This window comes from Cherax quadricarinatus, chromosome 47, assembly GCF_038502225.1.
Source record: "Cherax quadricarinatus isolate ZL_2023a chromosome 47, ASM3850222v1, whole genome shotgun sequence".
Taxonomy (NCBI): Eukaryota; Metazoa; Arthropoda; class Malacostraca; order Decapoda; family Parastacidae; genus Cherax; species Cherax quadricarinatus.
In genome coordinates, this window is record NC_091338.1 from 25105099 (window position 1) to 25125899 (window position 20801).

A 20801-nucleotide genomic window follows, 5' to 3' on the forward strand; every position below is an offset into this window, starting at 1 on the left:
ACTGTGTGACAATGAAGGAATAAAAAACAGACAGGTGAAGCAAGAATGATTAGATAAAAGCATTCCGTCCGGGTGATAAAATAGTCCATCAGAACGCCTGATAATCGAAGATAAGATAAAGATAAAGCCTGTAAATGGCAAGATAATTGTAACCGGCGATGCCTTGAAGGTCTTCCATCATATGTCTAGGTTTCACAAAAGCTGTTTTTAAGTCAGGTGGGAAGAGAGCCGTACAGCAAGCTCAGACCTTCATTATTATTCCAAGACAGTGCAGTAAGGGTTGGCCACCCAAAGTAGTGTGTTGTATGTAAGTGAGAAGTCCTGACTGAGTGATCTTCAACGTGTCAGTATAAGTGTGAAGGACAGCAGAATGAGAGCCCCTGTGGCCATACTGCTGCTGTTGTTGGGTAAGATACTACGGCAGTCTAGATATGTGTAGGGAAATTCATTGTTTATAGCTCCAATATTACCTATATCTTCCCCCATTCGGCGTTGTCTATGTTATTTGCGTCCAGAAAACTACATATACACAGTCAAAGAGAAGACTTTGTGAAAGAAAATGGAAATGAATTGCTCTTGAATGGTCGTGCAGCGTAACTCTGCAATGTGATGGAATATAATCATCTTTGACAACTTGATCATGTCTTTCCTTGGCGATGAAACTCAAGAATTATCCTTCATTATATAATGTTAAGTGGAATGAAATCATGTTAGAAGTTAGTCAAATTAATTTCTTAAGACTATTTCTGTTGTACATAAAACCAAATTTTGTTTCATATCCCTTCAAAGTTTGTAAATACAACATTGTGAGGTTTGCTGATTAATAAGATTAAAGTCTATCCATTATATCAAGGTCATTAAGGTTCTCGTAACCTTTTCACCACCAAACTAAAAAAAAAATTTTCCTTAAAAACGATTATTTTCCCAAAATATATGCTCTGTATATATCCTATTGACAATGTAAGTTTTGCAAATGTAATTCCATATGTATTAAACAATTAAGAAGCGTCAGTGAGAAAATACTTGTGTTTTCAATTATTCTAAGTCATAATATTGAAGTTTCTTACTGGGACGTTGCTTAACCTGAGCCAGAAATGTTTAATATCAATATGATTAGAGTTGATTTGTTTATATTTGTGTGCTCACCTAGTTGTAGTTGTGGAGAACTAATCTATGTTCCCAACCCCTATTCTTAACTATTAGCCAGCAGTTTTGCAAATTTCTAGTCTCAGGACCCTATTTGTATAGCTAATTGCACTGTCTCTACCAGTTCCTCAGTTAGGTCATTTCTCTTTAAAACTATCCTTAGCAATTTTGCATCTCCAATTTTCAATGATATCCCATTAGCTTCTTAATAGTGTCTCTGTACTGCCCGTGAAGACTCTTATGTATTTTGTAATTGTGTGATCATGTCGCTTCTCCTTCTCTTTCTTCTCTCTTCAGAGATTATCATGTGCAATTACTTTAGTTACTCCTTTTGCGTAGACATGGAGTCTGTCGCTATCTTTAAATCGCTGGGAAACAGGAACACTTATCTAGTAGTATGTGTGTGTGTGAGTGTGTGTGTGTGTGTGTGTAGGGGGGTTAAATGGGTCGAGTCTTCGCTCGTTACTTCGCCTCTCAAATTGTCGTTTGCCAGATTCACTCCCTCCCAGCCTTGGATGCCGATCATACCTGCTCTTCGAACTATGGAAGGAGCCTGCTTCCACCACTTCTTCCTATAAGAACATAAGGACATAAGAAAGAAGAAACACTGCAACAGGCCTACTGACCCATGCGAAGCAGGTCCATGTACCCCCCCCCGAGATAAGCCCAATGATCCACACCCCCCGGATTAGCCCAATGACCCACCCAGTCTGGTCACCTCCACTCAAGGATGGAGCAGGGCACCAGACCCAGCAGCACAAGCTAGTCAGGTCCAACTCACACCCACCAACACCCACTCATGTATTTATCTAACCTATTTTTAAAACTACACAACGTTTTAGCCTGAATAACTGTGCTCGGGAGTTTGTTCCACTCATCCACAACTCTATTACCAAACCAGTGCTTTCCTGTATCCTTCCTGAATCTGAATTTTTCCAACTTGAAACCATTGCTGCGAGTCCTGTCTTGGCTGGGAATTTTCAGCACGCTATTTACATCCCCTTTATTTATTCCTGTTTTCCATTTATACACCTCTATCACATTCCCCCTAATTCTACGCCTTTCGAGAGAGTGCAGATTCAGGGCCCTCAGTCTATCCTCATAGGGAAGATTTCTGATACATGGGATCATCTTTGTCATCCTCCTCTGTACGTTTTCCAGAGCATTTATATCCATTCTGTAATACGGTGACAAGAACTGAGCAGCATAGTCTAAATGAGGCCTAACCAAGGATATGTAGAGTTGAAGAACAACCTAAGGACTTCTATTATTTATACTTCTAGATATGAAGCCAAGAATTCTGTTAGCTTTATTGCGAACACTAATGCACCGTTGTCTTAGTTTTAGATTACTGCTAACCAGAATTCCTAAATCCTTTTCGCAATCAGTAGTATTAAGATCTACATTTAGTTTATATGTGGCATGGTTATTCAACTTTCCAACATTTAGAACTTTGCATTTGTCAATATTAAACTGCATCTGCCACTTCTCCGACCATTGCATCAGTCTATTCAAATCATCCTGGAGTGCTCTAGTGTCCTCATTAGAATAAATTGGACGGCCTATTTTGGTGTCATCAGCAAATTTGCTTATGTCGCAATTTATTCCCTCATCTATGTCGTTTATGTAAATTGTGAACAACAACGGGCCCAACACTGGCCCCTGAGGAACACTGCTTGTGACGTGCCCCCATTCTGATTTCTCCCCATTTATGCAAACTCTCTGCTGCCTATTTGTCAGCCATGCCTCTACCCAGGAAAAAATTTCTCCTCCTATTCCGTGTGCCTTAAGTTTCCTAAATAGCCTCTGGTGTGGAACTCTATCGAAAGCCTTACTGAAGTCCATATACACAATATCATATTCATTACCATGATCTACCTCCTCTAACACCTTAGTTAAAAAAGTTAGTAAATTCGTAAGACAGGAACGCCCCTTTGTAAAACCGTGTTGAGATTCATTAATCAATCTGTGCCTGTCAAGATGGCTACGAATTGCTTCGGCAGTTATTGATTCCATAAATTTTCCCACTATGGAGGTAAGGCTTATTGGCCTATAGTTCGAAGCCAAGGACCTGTCACCTGCCTAGTAAATAGGTATTACATTTGCCATTTTCCACTTATCATGCACTATGCCAGTTTGTAGTGATATGTTAAAAATCTTAGCCAAGGGTATGCTAAGTTCCTCTTTACATTCCTTTAACACCCTTGCAAACAGTTCATCAGGGCCTGGGGATTTGTTAGGTTTTAGTTTATTATCCTGTTCTACATAATCTATTATTTCAGGAATATCGCTAGTATTTTCCTGGGTGAAAACTGAGAGGAAGTAGGTACTGAGAATTTCACACACATCCTTATCACTGTCAGTGATCTGACCAGAGTTACTCTTAAGTGGGCCAATCTTGTCCCTAATCTGCTTCTGTATACCTGAAAGAACCCTTTTGGGTTAGTCTTTGAATCCCTTGCGACCTTAGCCTCATAATCCCTTTTTGCTTTTCTTATTCCTTTCTTTATTTATCTCTTTAATTGAATATATTGATCTCTTAACTGCCTATCCCCTCTTCTGATACGCCTATATATGCCTCTCTTTTGACCAGTGAGATGTTTTAATCTATTGTTCATCCATTTGGAATCATTTTTGTTAGATCTAATTTCCCTACTCGGAACAAAAGTTGTCTGGGCAGCTAGAACTATGCTCTGAAAAACGTCATATTGGCAACCAAGATCACCTACCTGACCCATAGTCAGAACATCCAAATTTAGCCCACCCAGGTAATTTTTCAGTCCCATGAAGTCGGCCAAGCGAAAATCTAAGACAGAGATTTGATTGCAGTTATCTGGGTAATTCCATGATATATTGAAACTAAGTGATTTGTGATCACTTTCCCCAAGCTCACCATTTTCCTTAAGATTATTAATTAGCGAATCTTTGTTGGCAAGAACCAATCCAAGCAGATTGTTTCCTCTAGCTGGTTCTGTCACAACCTGTTCTAAAAAGCAATCCTGAACCGTATCAAGAAAGTCGCTTGACTCAAGATTTCCTGTCATATTGTTCCAATCAATTTGTCTAAAGTTAAAATCTCCCATTATCACAACATTTTCATATCTAGATGCCTTATGAATTTCGTCCCATAACAGCTTACCGCACTCCCTATCAAGGTTTCGGGGCCTATAAATCACACCCAAAATTAATTTGTCACGTCCCTCGAAAAACTGTAGCCAAACAGATTCTGTGTTCGATGTTTCTAATCTTATATCATGTCTAAGACAACAATTTAAATTTTCTCTGGCATACATCGCCACTCCACCACCCTTCCTGTTGACCCTATCAGTGTGGAATAGTTTATAACCCTGTATATTGCATTCAGAAGGCATTTCTATCTTTCAGGTTGAACCAGGTCTCTGTTATACTAATAATATCTATATTACCTACACTTGCAAGTAATCTTAGCTCATCTATCTTATTTCTTAGACTCCTACTATTTGTATAGTAAACCTTAAGGGAGCTAGTCACTCGTTGCCCTCTACTATCTCTCTTTGTTGATCAGTTGATTTGCCATTACTAGAAACTTTATTTTGAATATTGTCTTTTAAACATATCCCTGAGGACATTCGCTGCCTGACCACGGTAGTGTGCGGTAGTGCTCTGCACCCCTCTGCTGTGTGTAGGCGAGCGCCCTTGTCAGTTACCTGGCTGCAGTGGTGTGAAGTGGTGCTGTCACACCTCGGCTAACAACTTAGGTGCACTGTGATCGTCAAGATGGCGGTTAGTCTGAGACGAAGGATAAATACTGTAGGCATCGAGCTACTTAAAGGAACGATAACGACCAGTTCTGCGCAAGTCTTATTGCCAAAGATCATACGGGAGACTTATGGAGTACAAGATAGTGACTTGTATGGTGTAGCATTGAACGGAGGACAACGAATTTTCGTCAAACTGCTATCAGCAACGGTTTATGAATCGTTAATCACCAGGTTTCAGGACGTGAGTCTTAACGTCACACCAGCTGTCACTGTAAGAATGATAGATGTTTCACGGTATTATACGTGGATCAAGTTACGCAACGTTCCCTTTGAGGCGGACGAGGCAGATATAAGGAAAGTTTTTGAGAAGTATGGGACGGTGCATTATGCTCAACATGGTACGTGGGCGGCAGGAGCCTATGCTGGTTTTCCAGAGGGTTCTTTCAACCTCAAAATGACTTTGAGGCACCAAATACCATCCTATGTGTACCTACAAGATTTCAGGACGCAGGTAATGGTAATGTACCCAGGACAACGACGTACGTGCCGCCTATGTGGTGAGTATGATCACATAGCGGCGACCTGTGACAAGCGAAGACATGTGCCTGGACCTGTGGTGGACGTCGCAGCCCCTGCTTCAAAGGTGGCAGGTGAGGAACAAACATCGGATGGAGGGCGTGGTGTTTTGTGGAGCGAGATAGTGGATCGGGCACACAGGACTGGTGGTGAGTTGGAGTCCCGCCCCCAACTGCCTGATCAGGTGTCGTCTCCTGTGGATAAGGAGGGGCAGCAAGTACAAGAGAAGGTTCTTGAGATTGAGGAGGAATTGGTGGAGGTGTTGAAGACGTTGTCACCACCAGAGAGGGATGTTACATCTGAGCGTGGTGTCATTGGAGAATCGTCGCTTCCAGAAAGTCTGAGACATGATAATTTGGGACGTGATGGTGGTTTGGAGTCATCCATTGACTCATTACACCATTCTCAGGTGGAGGTGGAGGTTCATCGAGAGGTAACATCTGATCAAGATATGTGTAACATGACTGTCACGAGAAAGAGGGCGGCTACATCAGATTCTGATGACGTCCTTACGCCTGCACAAAGGCCTGGGAAACAGACTGAGGTGAAGTGTGAAGGTAGTGGTGTAGGTGGTGGTAGCCATGATAGGAGGCACCGGAAGAAGGGGGGAGGGAAAGAGAGCACTCTGAAGGTGTTGAACGTAAATTCAAGCTCTGGAGTTGTAAAGAGTGATGAGAGGAAGCAGGGGTGGAAACTTTAATAGGCCTTAGGTGTATGTCTGTAAATGTTAATGGGTTATGTAGCGGTATGAAGAGAGATTGGTTTCGTAATTTTCTGAATAAATCTAGAGTGGATGTTGTGTTCCTGCAGGAGCACAATTTCAAAGAGGGTAGGGTGTTGGAGGTGGCAGGATTTCGGGTAGTTACCCTGCCATCTCCCCGTCTAAAAGGTGGTGTGGGAATTTTAATAAGGGAGACGAGCCCGTTTGTTTTGCAGAGAAGCGAGGGAGGAGGGGGAGGGAGGGTGTTGCGTGTGGATGGGTGGTGGATGGGTAAGCGTGTGTCTTTTGTGAGTGTGTATGCGCCGGCAGAAAATAACATAAAGGTAAAGAATGATTTTGTGTGTGAGGATCTTGTGTTTTTCTTAAGTGCACTGCCAGAGGTGGCGATAGTTGGTGGGGACTGGAATAGTGTAATCAGGGTGGCTGATGTGGACCCAAGAGGAGCTGGATATATGTCTGTGGCTCTTAGGGATTTATTAAGGGATGTTAGGTTACGTGATGCCTTTGGGGGAGCGGTGTGGGAGACTGAATATACGTTTGTTAGGAGTGGTTATGCTGCGAGACTAGATAGAGTGTACCTTTCTCAGGGAGTGGACGTGAAATCTTTCAGTACTGTTGAGACTACAATGTCAGATCATAGGGCAGTGGTGGTGGAGGTTGGGTGGGGGACGCTCGCGGACATATATAGAAGTTATTGGAAATTAAATATAAGTGTGTTAGGAGATGAGGAGGGGTTGGAGGGGTTTTCAGTCCTATGGAGGGAGCTTAGTGTGGAAGAACAGGGAGTGGATGACATTGTGACATGGTGGGATAGTGTCGCAAAGGAAAGGATTAGAAAGTTTTATGTGAGAGAAGGAAAACGTATTAATAATTTAAAATATGGACTGGCTAACTATTTAGAGGATAGGTTAAGAGGTTGCTATGGGAGGGGGGTGGGTGGGAATAATTTTCCTATGGATGAAATAGCTGAAATAAAGGGGAGGTTGAGGGTGTTGCAAAATGAAAGGTTTCAAGCTGTAAGGATGCAGGCAGGGGTGGAGGAAGTGCTTTGGGGCGACAAGCCGTCAGCGTGTGTTTTGCGGCATCAAAAGCAAAGGCAGGCGCTGACGGCTATACCATGTTTAGAGGTAACGGAGATGGTTGGGAATTATAGAGTAGGGCAGGAGATACGAACCACGAAGGGGATGTGTGCGTATGCGGAGGCTTGGTACGAGAAATACTGGAACAGTGGGGGGGTGGGTGACGGGGCATTGGACAAGGTGTGTACGTATGTGACGTGTAATTTAGGAAATAGTGATCGAAAGGCTTTAGGTGGGACGATTACGGCAGAGAAAATAGAGAATGCGTTAAGGGGAATGAGGAAGGGGAAAGCTCCCGGTATTGATGGTCTCCCGGTAGAATTTTATTTACAACATTGGGCGTTGATAAAGGAATTTATAGTTAGGTTATTTAATAGTATGAAGGAGAAGGGTAAGTTGGGGGAGAAGCAGGAAACAGCAGTAGTAGTGTTGGTCCCGAAGGTCAAGGGGCAGCCCACCCTTCGGGAGTACCGAGCCATATCACTGATGTGTGCAGACTATAAGGTGTTTGCAAAAATTTTAGGTAATAGGTTCAAATGTGTAGTGGAGAGGGTGGTGTCAAAATCTCAGTTCGGGTTGCCGGGAAGGTCGATGATTGAAGGACATGGGATACTGAGAAGTTTTGTGGAAGCTAAGGGTGGGGGTGGAGGGGCGGCTTTGTTGGCTCTAGACTGGCAGGGAGCATATGATAGAGTGGAAAGGGGAGCTTTGCAGGTTATACTTAGGAGACAGGGTTTTGGGGAGGAAATAGTCGAGTGGGTAAATACGTTGTACAAGGGGGCGAAAATGAGGATACAGATTAATGGGTGTATGGGGAGGGAAATTGCAATGGGAAGAGGCCTTAGACAGGGATGCCCCATGTCCCAAATATTGTTTGCGTGTTTCCAGGACCCCTTTTATAGAATGGTTGACCGTAGCTTATGTACGCCATGTGCGGGAAGTGTGAGGGGTGGGAGGGCCTGGCCGGGGTTAATTGGATATGTTGACGACACCACTGTTCTCATTCGTGCAGGGATGTCAATGAGAATGTTGGACGAGGTGGTGCAATTATTTGGAAGTGCCACGGGTATGCAGGTAAATAGTGCGAAGTCAAGGTGCATGGGGTTGGGTTCTTGGGTGGGGGGTGTGGGGGGGAGATGTAATGTTGTTAAAGAATGGGCGGTGTCTTTAAAGATTTGTGGTATTATTTATAGGGATGACATGGTTGCGGCGCGGGAGGAAAATTCGGATAGGTTATTGGAAAGGATCGTGGGGCGTCTAGGTGTTCTGAGACCCCAGCACCTAACTCTGATACAGCGAGTGATAGTCGTGAACATTTTATTGTATAGTAAGGTTTGGTATGTTGCAGCTGTGTTCCCAATTACAGGGACAGCGATTGCGGGGATACTAAGACGGGTGTACAAATTTTTATGGGGTTCACGTTGTGATTGGTTACGGAGGGAGGTTGTAATGTTACCTGTAAGTCAGGGTGGGTTGGGGTTGTTGGATTTGAGACGGAGGGCTAAATGTGTGTTTATTAAATGGGAAGTGTTGCGTGAGGGTGTGAACGCGGGGCGTTTGGGAAGGATACACGACAGGCTGGGTATGTGGTATCGAGGAATGGAGTTGAGGGAATGTGAAATAGTTTTGAGGGCTGTGATGTTGGTTAGGGAACTGAGAAAGGTTCGTATAAGGGTTTTGTGTAGGTTACTTGTAGGTAGGTGCGTTGTCCCAGTTGAGGGTTTGTTCCCCATGTATGCGTGGAAGAGTATTTGGTTTAGATTTAGTAAATTGAAGTTAAAACCTCGGGCGCGTGAGGTGATGTTTCGTTTTCTGCATGGGATCCTTCCGTCTGGTGAGATATTACGAAACAGACAGGTTGTAGAGGGTGGGGGGTGTGGTATCTGTGGAGGGGATGAGACAGCGTTCCATGTAGTTTACTTTTGTGAAGGGCTAGAGGAGGTTAGGTGCTGGTTAAGTAGGTTGGTACAGAGGGTGGGGGGCAGTGGGGTGTCGGTTTTGCGTGCTCTAAGTCTAGATATGGGTGGGTTAGACGAGGGTGTCATAACAGAGATTTGTATGGGAGGAGGTGGGATCAGGCTTTCTCAGAGGGGTATAAAATGCTAACGTTAGGGATTCTCGTAAATCTGTGATTGATAATGAGTGAGTGAAGGGGTTTTCATAGGTTGGAGGGAGTCAGGGGGTCACAGCGGGCTCGCCTCCCTGGGGGGGGTCGTGAGAGTGTTGTGAATGTGGGTTTGGAATGGTTTCCTGGTTTTCATTGAGACTTTATGGCATCCAAGTGTGGATGTAGAGCTCAAGGTCTCGTTATGGTAGATATAACACTTTTCAGAATGTAGGTATAATATAGTAGATTTTTTATGTATAATTATGATGTGTATCAGTCTTGTATAACATGATTCTTGAGAAATAAGTTATTTGCGACATGCAGTGTGTTTTAGTTTGTATTTATGTTACGTGCTGGGTTTTTGCACGATGAGAGATACTTATATCCTGTTTTGCATTGTGCATACAGTGCATATGATTAATGTGATTTTGTGAAAATTTTTGTGTACGTGTGGGTGTGTGTGTGGATGTGGGTGTGGGTGTGTGGGTGTGTATGTGTATATATATAAATATATATCTCTTTCTATTGTATTGAGCCTTTGTCATGGGTCAGACGTTATGTAATACTTTATATACGCATGATTGATTCTTTTTAAAGTTTATAATTAAGGTCTGTACCCTGATACCGGTTTGGTGTTCATGCAAGTTCTTGATGTTAAGTTTTAGTCTGTATGGTATACAGACATATCTAGACAGTTTAGTGACGTAGTCCATTTGTCTGAAAGTTTTATATGGGTGTATTGTAACAGTATAGAGCTTGTTATTGTGTTCTAAGCTGTATTCTTTTCTGTTTATTTGTATGTTGGGATATGTTCAGCTGTATTGTTAGGGATAAGTATGTAGATTATCTAGTCAGATTATGATGTTAGGTTTTGGTTTTTTGATTAATGTGAAGGATGGGATTTAACTGATATAACTTCTTTGTATATTTTATGTTCAAGTGTATTGAACCTTTGTCAGATGTCATTTATATGTACAATTTATATATATGCAAGGTTTTGTATATATGTCAATTCATGACCCTGTGACATGTAATTTTGTTTTTAGTTATGTTCTTGATGTAAGTTTTTGTTGTAATATCTTGCGAGCATGTAAGTACAATCCGTTTTGTCAGTTAATTTGATTAGGTTCCATACTGTTTCTTTATTTTGATGTTAAACTGTATTGGTTTTAAATAAAATATAAAAAAAAAAATATCTATGTTACCTACACTTGCAAGTAATCTTAGCTCATCTATCTTATTTCTTAGACTCCTACTATTTGTATAGTAAACCTTAAGGGAGCTAGTCACTCGTTGCCCTCTACTATCTCTCTTTGTTGATCAGTTGATTTGCCATTACTAGAAACTTTATTTTGAATATTGTCTTTTAAACATATCCCTGAGGTATCTCGGTAATAACTGCTGTTTTTAACCCTAATGATGCAGCCTGATTGTTTCCCACAAACACCCATACCTCTATAATCTATCAGTTTAAATTCCTAGACAAGTCATCAATTACCCTCTCAATTGAATTGGCTAATGCAACCATTCCATTTGCAGAGAGATGAACCCCATCCCTTGCATACATATCACGTTTGCCAAAGAATAGGTCCCAGTTATCAATGAATGGGATTGCAAGTTCCTTGCAGTACCTGTCTAGCCAGCAATTTATACCAATCGCCCTGAACATCCATTCATTGCCCACTCCCTTTCCAGGCAAGATGCTACATATGACTGGGATCCCTCTCTTAGACCTAACTGCTTCTATGGCTGACCTGTATTTATGCAGCAGCTCCTCTCTCCTGCCCTTCCCAATGTCATTACCCCCAGCACTAAGACAGATAATGGGCTTGTTCCCATTACCTGCCGTAATATTATCCAACCTGCTGACTATGTCACCAACACCAGATCCAGGAAGACACACTCTCTGTCAGACCTTTCTGTCTCTGTTACAAAATGAACGGTTCATATATCTTACCTGAGAATCGCCTACTATTAAAATATTCTTACCTTGATTAGCAGGGGAATTAGTGGTACCTTCAACCTCACTAACCACTGAAGTGCACTCGTCTTGGAGAACAGAGAATCGATTTCCTACCTTCACATCTTCTCTATGAACTCTCCTCATCTTCCTTCTTCTTGAACTGTGAACCGCTTGCCACTTAAAGCGGCTGCCACCATCACTGCTGGTGACCATTTTCTCCTTACCAGCTAAATCCTTCTCACACTCGCTCCCAAACTCATCTATGCGAAGCTTAAGCCTCCTATTTTCCTCCTGAAGAAGTAGAATCTCCTTCTTCAACACTTGAACAGAAGAGATACTTCCTGACATCCCTGTGGCTCATCAATGTCTTTTACTTTCAGCTGTGTTCCCTCTTTCTCGCTTCTCAGACTGTCTATCTTTGTCTACCCTGTCAATTCCTCTGAGAATTTTGTATATTGTTTTCATATCTTTCAAGGTTTTTCTGTTCTCCGATGTCGTTAGATTTAGTTCCATTAGCCTCGTACTCCTTGGCTCAGGAACTAACCACGTCGCTACACTTTCTCCAGTTTTTATCGCGTTTTTTTTTCAGGTAAGAGTTCCCTGCCGTTGCTGAGTATTCTAAGATAGGCCTGAAATATGGTCTATAAAGAGAACGGGATGAGTCTTTTTGAAGGTCTCTTTCAGATCTTCCAGACGAACATAACCTGTAGAGGTTATTCGAATGATGAGTCATGGGTGATATGTCATGTGATATGCTAACCCTTAGATCTTTCTCTCTGAGTGAAGTCTACAGCTTCTGTCCCCCGAGTCTATACTTTCTGTCTGGTCTTCTCGATCTTCCTGAATTTTGATAACCTTGCATTTGCTGGGGTTAAATGCAAGTCATCACCTACTTGACCAGTTTTATCTATTGTTCAGATCAATTTGTAGTCTTTCCCTGTCTTAATCTGTTTTTATTCTCCGCTTTAATTTTACATCATTAACAAAGATGGATTCATCTGAGTCAGTCTCATCAGGAATGATATTCACATAAGTCAAAAACAGTACTGGTCCTTATATTGAGTCTCAGGACATTTCTTCAGGAAAAAATCACTCATTGCTTCCTTCCCTGACATTCTCTTTGAGCCACTGGAGTTCATTCCTTGTTATTGCTGCTTCCTCCTCAAGTTTATGCCCGTCTTAGAATACGCAGCAACGGCAGGCAACCCATACCTGAAAAAAAACACGATAAAAACTGGAGAAAGTGCAGAGCTATGCGACGAGGTTAGTTCCTGACCAAATAAAGGAGATATAAATAAAGTGCTAAAAATATCTAACCAAGACAGGACTCGAAGCAATGGGTTCAAGTTGGAAAAAATAAGATTTAGAAAGGATATAGAAAAGCACTGGTTTAGTAATAGAGTTGTGGATGAGTGAAACAAACTTCAGAGTAAAATCAACAAAGCTAAAACCTTGAGTACCTTTAAAAATAGGTTAGACAGGTACCTAAGTGAGTGTGGTTGGACCTGCCTAGCATGGGCCAGTAGGCCTGCTGCAGTGCTCTTTCTTATGTTCTTAAATCGAATCTGAATGCTTCTCATTCCAGAGGTTGTATATAACTCCTAGTTTTGCACTTTTCATTGATTAAAGTATATGAGTTCTGAACAACATTAGTTTTTAATGGCTGAGTCATTGCATAAAAAGGCTTAAAAGTTTTTTGTATTTAGTCTGTGTAGGTGCAAATTATGTTTTTGTATAATAACTGAGAATGCCTCTTCTAGTCGGCTTATATTTATAATACTGACGTGTTTTCATTACAGGTAGCCTCGTTTTGATTTTAGGCTGCATGAATTCATAAGTACCAATTTTATTAATCACACTGGTTTGCGATGTGAAAAAAAAAATGGTATATTATATACCCAATATTTCAATAAATTTTTCTTAAGCTTTCTTACTTATAGGCCTACTTACAGGCCTACGTACCTAAATTACAAATGCTAGTCATACTTAGAAAATGTTTTGAAATAATTTTGGCCTGTGTAGATTCCAACTTGTCTTATTTATGGAAGGAACTGGGAAAATTGAAATACTCCTCTTTTCTTACTATAATTTGGGAGTGACTTCCACGTTGATATCTTAACAATGCAAATTCTGAGCGGCTTCAAATTTAATATGCTGGTGAATCTTAGGATACTGACCTCTGTGATATGACGAGAGAATGTCACTTCAGTTTCTCTTCAAAGCTTGTTTCTTTTAGAGAAGGTTTTATTTACATTTGGGCAGTGTATATCCTAATGTTCTATTTTTATTGAAGAAATTTTGATATTAGTGTCAATATGATAACTTGTGAATGTCTCTAGATTCGTTTTAAATCTTCTGTTCAAATATCTTACCGCATTAGAAACTGATGCTTCACTCTGCACTACTTCTTTTAAATGCACTGACAAACAATGGGCTGGGGTTATTCAATATGGGGATACCTAGTTTTGGAATGCTCTTGTACTTCGAGCTTCTGCATCTCTGGTTCAATCATAGTTTCTCTCAATTGTTTCCATTCTCTTTTGTTTGGGTAGGAATTTCTCTTCTTACTCTTGGCGCATTTTTTTGCTAAATAAACTTTAATCTCTCTCATTATAGTTTACTTTTCTAAAGTACGATTTATTAATTTCTTTATCTACAACGTTTCTCTGGATGTTTATTTTCATAAGGATATTTTTTCTATCACCCATTTATCATCTATTCTATGTCACCTATGTTCGATGCACTAATAGTTAATAACAAGTTCGTCCATGTTGTCTCATCCTTACTCTTTCCCTCGGTTGTATCTTTTACATGTTAGTAATAAGTTATTCATCTTCATCTCCACCATCGAAGTTCTTCAAGTATTTCGAAGTCCTCTGTGTGGATCCTAATTATCCCAATCCTTTTAATTGTGGTTAAAATCTTCCATGATTAATACGTCAGACAGAAAATAATCTCTGAAATGGGTCAGTAATTGGTTCATCGGCAAATAACAGCAAGATGTATTCAGTGACTTGGCTTGAGTGGAAGAGCGTGACAGGTTGGGGTTCTTCTCTTTCTAGATGCTCTACTATTCTTTTTCTTATCGCTTTTATCACCTTAACTGATATACTTGTTAGATAAATTGCTCTATAGTTGAGGAAGTAATAATGTAACAAACAACACACATGTGCACTGATGAGGGCGACATCTACGTAACAAATGAAAATCATCAACCCCCCGATCCAAAAACCTACATATACAACTTTCTGTGTTGTCATTGTGAAAAGGAACTTAAAGTAGATACAAGTTAGAGACAGGAGTTTATCCAGTTGAGTTAATGAACACAAATATGTGTGCAACAGGAATGTTCTTATAAACCTTAAGCCAGCAAATATTAGAGTCTACAAGACTAGAAAATACGCGGGTTCTCATCTTCACTAACAACGACGATCTGATACGTAATATAACCGTATCAAAGACAATACACTCAGATCACAACATCATAGAAGTACAGACATGTATGCACAGGGCTCCTGACCAGCAAAATGTGATCAGTCATGAGGGTGTCTTCACAAAATTCATTTTCAATAACAAAAACAAAATGGGAACAAGTCAACCAAGTCCTAAATGAAACAAACTGGGTAGATATCCTAAACAACACAGATCCAAACTATTGCCTAGAAAAAACAAACTCTGTGGTTCTTGAGATCTGCTCAAGGCACATTCCATTAAGAAAAAGAAAGAGATGTAAACTAGACAGAGAGAGACACTCCCTACACAGATGAAGGCAAAGAGTCACAGAGCTGCTGAGAGGTACCAATATATCTGAAATACGAACGGAGGCACTGGTTAATGAAATTGAAAATATCGAACATAAGCTGAAGGAATCTTTCAGGAGCCAAGAATCGCATGAAGAACTAAAAGCCAAAAAGGAAATTAAAAAAAAATACTTCTTTTATGCCAAATCTAAGGGAAAAAACAACATCCAGTATTGGGCCCCTGTTTAGGAGAGATGGGACATACACAGAAAACAGCCAAGAAATGAGTGAGATACTCAAGTCCCAGCTACTGGATCGCTATGACAAGGTCCTGGATGCTGTAGAGGATAAACAAAATGCAGATATAGTATACACCGAGTTTGCAAAAGCTTTCGACAAGTGTGACCATGTTGTAATAGCACACAAAATGCGTGATAAAGGAATAACAGGAAAAGTTGGTAAATGGATCTATAACACTCTGACAAATAGAACAAAAAGAGTAATTGTAAACAGAGTAAAGTCTGAGGCAGCTACGGTGAAAAGCTCTGTTCCACAGGACACAGTGCTCACTCCCATTCTATTCCTCATCCTCATATCTGACATAGACAGAGATGTAAGCCATAGCTCCGTGTCTTCCTTTGCGGATGACACCTGGATTGATATGCCAGTGACCTCCATCGAAAACACCGCGAGACTCCAAGTGGACATCAACCAAATCTTCAAATGGGCCACTCAAAACAATATGAAGTTAAATGAAGAGAATTTTTAGCTACTCAGATATGGAAAGCTTGAGGAAATTAAAACTGTATCAGGGTATACGACAAATTCTAACTATACAACAGAGCGGAAAAGTAATGCGAAGGACCTTGGAGTGATAATATCAGAGGATCTCGCCTTCAAAGACCACAATAATATATCTACCCCATCAGGTAGGAAAATGATTGGATGGATAATGAGAATCTTCAGAACTAGGGACGCCAAGCCCATGATAATTCTCTTCAAATCGCTTGTTCTCTCTAGGCTGAACTACTGCTGTACACTAACTACCCCTTTCAAGTCAGGCATAATTGCTGACCTGGAGAATGTGCAGAGAACTTTCCCGGCATGCATAAGTATGATATAACACTTAAATTACTGTAAACGGTTGAGTCCCTTGATTTGTATTCCCTGGAACGCATGAAAGAAAGATACATGATAATACACGCTTGGAAAATCCTAGAGGGATTTGTGCCAAACTTATACACGAAAATCACTCCCTACGAAAGCAAAAGACTCAGCAAGAGATGTAACATTCCCTCACTGAGAAGCAGGGGTGCCACGAGTACACTAAGAGACAACACAATAAATGTCAGTGGCCCTAGATTGTTCAACTGCCTCCCAGCATACATAAGGGGGATTACCAACAGACCCCTGGCTGTCTTCAAGAAGTCAATGGGCAGGCACCTAAAGTCAGTGCCTGACCAGCAGGACTGTGGGTCGTACGTCGGTTTACGTGCGGCCAGCAGTAACAGCCTAGTTGATTAGAACATGATCCACCTTGAGGCCTGGTTTCAGACCAGGCCGCGGGGGCGTTGACCCCCGAAACCCTCTCCAGGTAAACTCCAGGTAAATATGTACGCTTATGAACATGTATGTTATCTTATATATACTTGATGTAATATGCATATTTTTATTTGTATCTATATAAGTGTATTTATCTTTGAGTGTATGCATGCCTGCATATCACGGCTTACGTATACATATGTGTGTGTATGAATGTATTACCACTCCAGGCAATCACTGGGCAATATTGGATGAGTGTTATTCTTGAGGTAACTTAGTTATAATAATAATAATAATAATAATAATAATAATAATAATAATAATAATAATAATAATAATAATAATAATAATATGGGTTATTTCGTATTATTATTTCAAATCAATTACTGTTAGTTCATGAAGAAAAATTATTGTCACTATTTAATAAAATTGACAAATTGGAACTTACGTTGCCCAATAACAGCGTAAATTTTTTGTTTAAGAAGCCACACCAGTGATGAAAATTTGAAGCCGATCAGACGAATCATTTTCCAGTTAACGCTCGGATTCCAACTGTTACAATTTCTTGTAATTATTTTACTACATTAACTACATTAACAAGTTCAGAAGAGGTAAACTGAAATTTATTTAATGCAGTTTAGCGGGAACAACAACACAAAATCATACTATTTTATACACAAAAATTAGTCAGCTGTTCGGCTACACACCTGAACTTCACTCCCCATCATCGTCGAATTACAAGGCACCTTTTTTTTCCATTAAAATTTTACCACTAAGGGTTCTGGAAATTATTCCAGCCATTCCAGGAAGCTGGAAATGGGTTCAACAACTTTTGTCACAGGATGCGTGAACATGCTAATTGTTCCAAGAATCCGATCCTTTGTACCCTACATGAACCCTGAAAATTTAAAGCCGATTGGAAGGGGCGTTCAGGAATTATGAAAAAAAATAAAAACAAAACTTTGGAGGAAAGGAAGCAAAGAAAAGACAAACTGAGGCAGCCTCTGGATAGGCCCCTCATCTGGGAGGCTTAATAACTCTCCCCTAAAATACTAGTATTTTGTTTTATCCATTTTTCCTTTATTCCAAAGAATTAGGTACGCTCTCCAACATTCCCTCTGCACCTTCCCGCCTTTCATCAATATATCGAACAAATGCATCGAACCACTTCAAATTTATATCCCCATCTACAGTTCTCTCGTGATCCTATCTATCCCAACTCCTTTACTTCCTCTGCCTCTGCCACATTCACCTCTGGCTTTTCTCTCTCTCCTACATGAACTTATTATTTTATTTTTTATTTTATTAACGCATAGGCCGATTCCCACCAAGGGAGGGTGACTCGAAAAAGAAAAGCTTTCATCATCATTCACTCCATCACTGTCTTGCCAGAGAGGTGCTTACACTACAGTTTATAAAACTGCAACATTAACACCCGTCCTTCAGAGTGCAGACACTGTACTTAAATACATTAAAAAATATTCAGTAGAATTATATACACTGGAAAATATTCAGTGAAGGTTAACTAAATAAATTTCCTGAATCAGGAACCATAGATTGAGAGTCATGTATTTACACATCTTAACCCTTTAAACTGTCCAAACGTAGATCTACATTCACGTGTGTAGCTCTCCGAACGTAGATCTACGTTCACGTGTGTAGCTCTCCGAACGTAGATCTACGTTCACGTGTGTAGCTCTCTGAACGTAGATCTACGTTCACGTGTGTAGCTCTCTGAACGTAGATCTACGTTCACGTGTGTAGCTCTCTGAACGTAGATCTACGTTCACGTGTGTAGCTCTCTGAACGTAGATCTACGTTCACGTGTGTAGCTCTCCGAACGTAGATCTACGTTCACGTGTGTAGCTCTCCGAACGTAGATCTACGTTCACGTGTGTAGCTCTCCGAACGTAGATCTACGTTCACGTGTGTAGCTCTCCGAACGTAGATCTACGTTCACGTGTGTAGCTCTCCGAACGTAGATCTACGTTCACGTGTGTAGCTCTCTGAACGTAGATCTACGTTTTATTTTACATGCTTTCAAATGTAAAATTGTACACTGGGGAGAGGATGCTGTATATCATTGTAGTGTTGATGGGATGACAGGCATAAATAAAGCAGATCTAAGATGAAATTATGTCTCAGAGAGAACTCGCAACAATGTAGACAAATTTGGGAAAATAAATGTAAAGACTCGTTTGACAACAGAGCAGTAAATAAGTGCAGCCTAGATTATCCAGCCTAGTTTATTCATGCTAGGTGATCCGGCCTAGGTTATCCATCCTAGTTTATCTAGCTTAATTTATCCAGGGGATCTGCTTCGGTGTTCCTCTGTATTTATGTAACAACTAGCACTAGATATATTAACATGGAATCTTTTGTATATTTCTTTACCCAACATTCCAGGAGCAGCGTCTCTCGACGCAACACTTGAAGAATGTCAATGTCTGGAGAGAAACACTGGAGGTGACTCTTGCAGTTGCTCGGAGCCCCTTGGAAGATACAGCATCGAACCCTCCATTGTAAGTACATGTTATGACGAATAACCATAAACCAGAATCAACAAGCTTCTGGGAAGCTTCGAAGCTGTGAAGCTTCTGTGAAGCTTGCCCCTCATTATTATTATTAGGTCATGGTAGTGTACATCAATTACATGATGAAATATTATACCTACACACATATATATCTTTATTGGTAGTGTTAATTTACATTTACAAATAAATCCCCAGTTAGTGTAAGGTGGTGCTATACGGAATTCATGAAATACGCTTTTTTGTTAATTTTTCATAATTACTAATAATGTAATGTGCATAAAATTTACTGCTTTACATCGAATGAAACAAAATTTTAAAACGAAAGCCAAACATCAACATATGGTTTATTATTTATTCTTAATTTACCATATTTCAGGCAATTTTAAAGAATCCGAGAATACTGTATTAGCTAAACGACTCCCAGTTTAGTTTTCTAATGAGTAAGTATTGAGAAATTAGGAGGGGTTTTTTATTAGAAAAGCCTAAATATATAGAAACGATAAACCCAAGAACATTCATTAAAAAATACTGAAATTATAAAAGAAAATATTCAAACAGCTCCGGGGAGAACCTCGAGTTTTCCCTGAAGTAAGTTTATTCTTTTCTCTGAGGATGAGGATCCCCAGTCCAGTTCCAGAAGTGGTACCTCCCTATATATATATATATATATATATATATATATATATATATATATATATATATATATATATATATATATATATATATATATATATATATATATATATCTTAGTTTAAGACTTTTACCAGTTTGTCCATAATAAACTTTATCACATATTTTACAAGGAATCTTCTAGACACATCCGTCAGCATTTTGGGGGAATTTTTTTTGGTCAAAAGTTTATTTTACTGTATCAAGATTTTTTAACACAACTGTGGTATTAAAAGTCTTAAGAAGAGAAGGCATATCAATCAAGTTTTATGGTAAAGGAGAACCAACATATTTTTAGTTGAATAAGGTTGGTAAGGGAGTAGTAGGTAAATTTGGGATGCCAGGGGAAATGAAAATTGGAGGGATGGGGGCTTTAATTGAACTATGTATAGAAAGAGGTTTGGTAATAAGTAATACATATTTTATGAAAAAGAGGATAAATAAGTATACATGATATAATATAGCAAGTAATGAAAGTTTGCTAGATTATGTATTGGTGGATAAAAGGTTGATGGGTAGTCTTCAGGATGTATATGTTCGTAGAGGAGCAACGGATATATCGAACCTTTATTTAGTTGTACCTACAGTTAGAGTAAGAGATAGATGGGGCCAAACGGAAAATAGCATCAGCAATTAAGAGAGAGGTGAAAGTTTATAAATTAAGGGAGGAGGCCTAGTGCAAGTATAGATAGTGTGGGGGGGGTTGAAGAGGGGGGGGGATAGTTATAAAATTGAAGTGTTAAAATTCGGGGCAGAAGTTTGTGGCTATAAAAGAGTGGGTGCAGGAGGAAAGAGAGGTGATTGGTGGAATGATGAGGTAAAGGGTGTGATAATAGAGAAAAACGTCGCTTATGAGAGTTTTTTACGAAGCTGAAGTGAGAGAGTGCAAAAGGAGAGCAAATGATAGAGTGGGTGAGGCACTGTCAGCAAATTTTACTGAGATTAAAATAAATTGGAGATAAACAGGTTAAGAAAGCCTATGG

At 40.1% G+C, this 20801-nt stretch overlaps 1 protein-coding gene across 1 annotated transcript in view; it reads left to right on the plus strand.

Annotated features, from left to right (window-relative positions):
* The first annotated feature begins 249 nt into the window (after positions 1-249).
* The window catches only part of LOC128696579 (uncharacterized), an 80475-nt gene continuing 59923 nt past the window's right edge, over positions 250-20801 (plus strand). The window contains exons 1-2 of the mRNA XM_070094764.1: positions 250-407; positions 19021-19136. Of these exons, the coding sequence (XP_069950865.1) occupies positions 371-407; positions 19021-19136 (153 nt within the window). The 5' untranslated portion in view covers positions 250-370. The remainder of the gene's footprint in view (positions 408-19020; positions 19137-20801) is intronic.